The 4,051-nt window shown below is 41.0% G+C and overlaps 1 protein-coding gene across 2 annotated transcripts in view; it reads right to left on the bottom strand.

Moving 5' to 3' along the window:
• Nucleotides 1–637: 637 nt before the first annotated feature.
• The window catches only part of LOC102255754 (GTPase IMAP family member 4), a 17,173-nt gene continuing 13,759 nt past the window's right edge, over nucleotides 638–4,051 (bottom strand). For both annotated transcript variants that reach the window (XM_005861538.2, XM_005861539.2), the window contains one exon: nucleotides 638–2,426. In XM_005861538.2, the coding sequence (XP_005861600.1) occupies nucleotides 1,498–2,426 (929 nt within the window). In that variant the 3' untranslated portion in view covers nucleotides 638–1,497. The remainder of the gene's footprint in view (nucleotides 2,427–4,051) is intronic.

Below are 4,051 nucleotides of genomic sequence, written 5' to 3'. Positions count from 1 at the left end.
GCACCTTTCTCAGTTCTGGTGCTGTGGGTGGGGGGCCCAGCTTGGAATTTAGACTCCAGAGTTCTCAGCAGAGGAACCCTCACAGCTGAGGAACCCTCACAGCTGAGGTATCTTCAGTTGCAGTCTGTTGGAGCCAAGCCAGCCTTCTCATGACTTCACACTTTCTACCAGGCTCGATGGGGTCTCCACTTTCTACCCTTGGTTATCAACATCGTCTCCAGCTAGTCATCATTTGATTATTCAGGATGGTGTTTCTGTATTTTAGTTGTAATTCCAGTCTGGTCCTGGGAGAGTGTCAGTGTAGTTTCTACTTACTGCTGCCATTTTGGAACCTAAAGGGTTTTATTATTATTTTTTACGAGAAAGCACACAAGGTTTTCAGAAACCTCCATTACACATAATTTCTTTCAGGAAATAATGAATGAATCCAAGGAGAATGTGGTCTTTGTTGAAAAGAGGGGTTAAGAACATGGTTCAAACTTTCAGGAGAAATGAGAAAGGTCTTAGGGGTAGACCAAGCCGAACTTCAAAATCATCTTGGTGTTTTACCAAAAAGTGAAATTTATCCCAGTGTTTTTACAAGAAGTATTAGTGGTATTTTCCAAGAAAAAAGAAATTCCACTTTTGCACAAATACTAGAGAATAGAAAAGTTTTATTATAGTAACAATGAGCAAACAATTGTAATGGGTGGGGGAAACCGTGTGGGAATGAAGCACCTTGCAGTAAGTAATCAAGGTGAGGAGTGATGGCAATGTGGTGGCCACAGTGAGTTTCACAAGAAGAGGACAGAACTAGTTATTCAGTGAAGTGGTTACATATATGTTGCTCAAAGACTATCCACTGAAACATCTGCATATACTGAACATTGTTCTCTTAGCTGTTGAATCTCTGTCTTTTACTCTTTATAACATTTCACTTAGTTGAGTTCTAAGAAATCTGTTTTTCAGAGAATGCTTTGTTCTTCAGTGGGAAGATAATAAGGAACAATTTCAGTCTTTTCATAAGAATGTAATGCAACAAATTTACGGTCATTTAGAAAGAATTCTGTAAGCATCTCTAGCTATCCATTACCTAATAAAAATAATTGATTTATCTAACAACATAGGTAATATGATCATTGTCATTCCAAAGGTTAAAATGTGAAGTAGAAGCCACAGGTGGAGATTATGTAACAATCTAGGAAGATTCTAGAGGAGAAACGGTTACTAGGGATAAATACAGAAAGCTTGGAGTCACCGTCTTTTGGTCTCATGCATTCCCCTTCTCTGTTTCTGAGAAAGAGCTCAGTAGATAGGGATTATCCATACTTTCTGCTTTGGAGTTTTACAGATTGACAATGTGTCTCTTCTTGTAGAATAAATGAAATATCTACTAATTGACAACAAAAAACTTTACTACAGTCCTGAGAGCTTGAGAGATAGAAACAGATTTTTGGGGAATGAGATATGTGGGGAAGGAACACTTGAAAATATGCAGGGGACATAGACAGATTTTCATTAAGCTTTACCTTCCTTGAACAGAAATGAGAATAAAAAGGAAGCAACGTTTAATACTGCCAAGATTATGTCAAGCATCCCTTTCTGACTCTCAACTTCATTTCTGGCATTTTGCTGCCTTAAAACATAGTGACTCTCCCTTTCTGCCAATTCCCTCTTCATTTCTACCCTGCTCTTTTCTTGCTCTAGTTTATCCTCCAGCTTTCTGATTTTTTCTTCATACTCCTTTTTTAACTGCCTCTTCTCTCTCTCCAACTCTTCTCTGAGTTGTTCTCGTATCATTTGAATTTGTTTCTGAATCTCCGCCTCAGCCCTTTGGTACATATTATTAGTATAGCATCCTCCCTGGTTCTCCATCACCATGCGCTGGACCAATTCCAACAGCTGTGCCCTCTGAGCCTCCTGTTCAGCCCCTGTCGCCTTATTGTTGAACTCACAGTGACGATCCTTGAACTGCTCTATCAGATCTTGAATGCCTTGTGGAGCTTCCTTTAAGTAATCATGGAACTCCATGCCATCCAAGTCATCTTTCCGGGTGAATAAGAGAATCGTGTATCTCCTAGCTTTGGGTCCAAACATTGACAGCAACTTCTCCACTGCCTCTTCCTCTTCTTTGGTGTACCGGCCCAGCGGGATCACCAGGAGCACAGCGTGAGGGCCAGGGGAAGTCAGGAGGATGCAATTAGCAATCTCCCTTTGTGTGTCAGCATCCGGTACCTCAGTGTCGAAAATGCCAGGTGTATCCACAACAACTATTTCTCTCCCATTCCACATGCTTCTCTCTTTCTGACAGGCCTTGGTGATGGATTTTGCTGCAATGCTGGAATTAAATGCTTCCTTTCCAAGGATGCTGTTCCCTGTGGCACTTTTTCCTGCTCCAGTCTTACCCACTAAGACAAGTCGCAGTTCTGAATCTTGATTTCCAAGACCTGGGACATCAGGAAACAAAAACCACAGTATTAGGATTGACTTCCAACATTTCCCACTGCAAGTGCCCCGCACACTGGTTTTTCTCTATTGCTCACTAGTGTCCTGTCGCTGAGCCACCTCTGCACTCACAGGAGGTCTGTGGAACACCTGGGCCTCACCTCCCTACTGCAGGACTTGGAGAATGCCAAGAACTTCTCAGGAGTCCCTTGGGCTGCTCTCTCTGACCTGTGGAAGCTAAGTAACTATGGAAGCAGGCCCAAAATGGTTCAAGAGAGAACTCTGAGTTACTGCTGGCAGCTGATATTCATAAGCTAATGTAGGAAGTAACACAAAATCTGACTTTGGGTCATCACAGTGGAAAATCCCCTTCCCCCAAATGATATCCAAAATGGACTTTTATTCTTCCCATTAAGAAGTCAGATAGGTGGTTGATTCAAGCCATCCCACCCTGAAAGGGAGTAAAGGGCACATGAGCAGAAAGGCAAAGTGTTCCTTCATATTTCAACGTATGCATCCAGCTTTTCAGGGATTCTGAACCACAGGAGAACAAAATGCCTTACTTTTAATTTATGACCTAAATGTAGAAATCTAACTAAGTTTTTCTATCTTAAATTAGTATATAGAAGACTTCTATCAGAAAGTAGTGACAGTTCTCTGAAATTATTCTAAAATCCCTTGATACATAAATAATAGTATTAACAACTCATATAGAGTAGCAGTAGTGGAGTTACACTTCATTAGTTTCATTTGGTCTACTTCCTAGGACACCTGGAACTTAATAACAGAACAGCATAGCCTATCACCTGATATTTTAAAGATCACTCTGTCTTAAGTTAAACACCAAATCATCTATATAGGTCTTTTTCCTCTTTCTAGTCAGTAATTCTCTGCTTATCTCTTCCATGTGTTTATAAACTTGAAGTCTTCAGAATTTGTTCAGCACAGACAGGGACCATAGAAGTCAACTGATGAGCACATCTGAGAGCCTGTTTCTCCCTGAAGGAAGACTCTGTCAGCACAGCCCTTTAATAAGACTGAACTCTTGCACGAGGAAACCTGGATTACAATGACCTGTCTCTGCTTTGAGTCGATGCATACATCACCACACTGACAATATTGCTGACATGATTGTAAACTCCATTTTATTTTTCAGAGATATCATCACCATTCATCCAGTTCCTCAGACAAAACTGGGAATCTCCCTGGATTCCTCTCTTTCCCTTACCTTCCAAATCCGACCCATTAGCAAGTTCACAAATCTGACCGCTTCTCTCCATTTGAAGACCATCATACTAGCCCAAGCTACCATCACCATCAATGACTCAGCTAGTCCCCTAAGTGGTTTCTTTAGTTCTGTTGTACCCTCTTTTCTATTCTGTACATTGGAATAATTTTTCAAAAATTTCAATCAAACAGAAGAGAGATTTTGCAGAACCCCCCACTCTGGCTTCCAAAAAATAGGTAGTTATTGCCTATCTCCCACACACTTTATGGTGATTCTGTTGCTAATCCAAGGATTAGCAAAACCATTCCTAAGGCAGAGTATCCCACATTTGATGACCAGAATTCTGCAATGAGAGAAGTATATTTCCAGAAGCTGAGAGCAGTGGCTACAAGATGGCTA

Source organism: Myotis brandtii, unplaced genomic scaffold (genome assembly GCF_000412655.1).
Source record: "Myotis brandtii unplaced genomic scaffold, ASM41265v1 scaffold1533, whole genome shotgun sequence".
NCBI lineage: Eukaryota > Metazoa > Chordata > Mammalia > Chiroptera > Vespertilionidae > Myotis > Myotis brandtii.
This window is presented reverse-complemented; position numbering and strand designations above follow the sequence as displayed.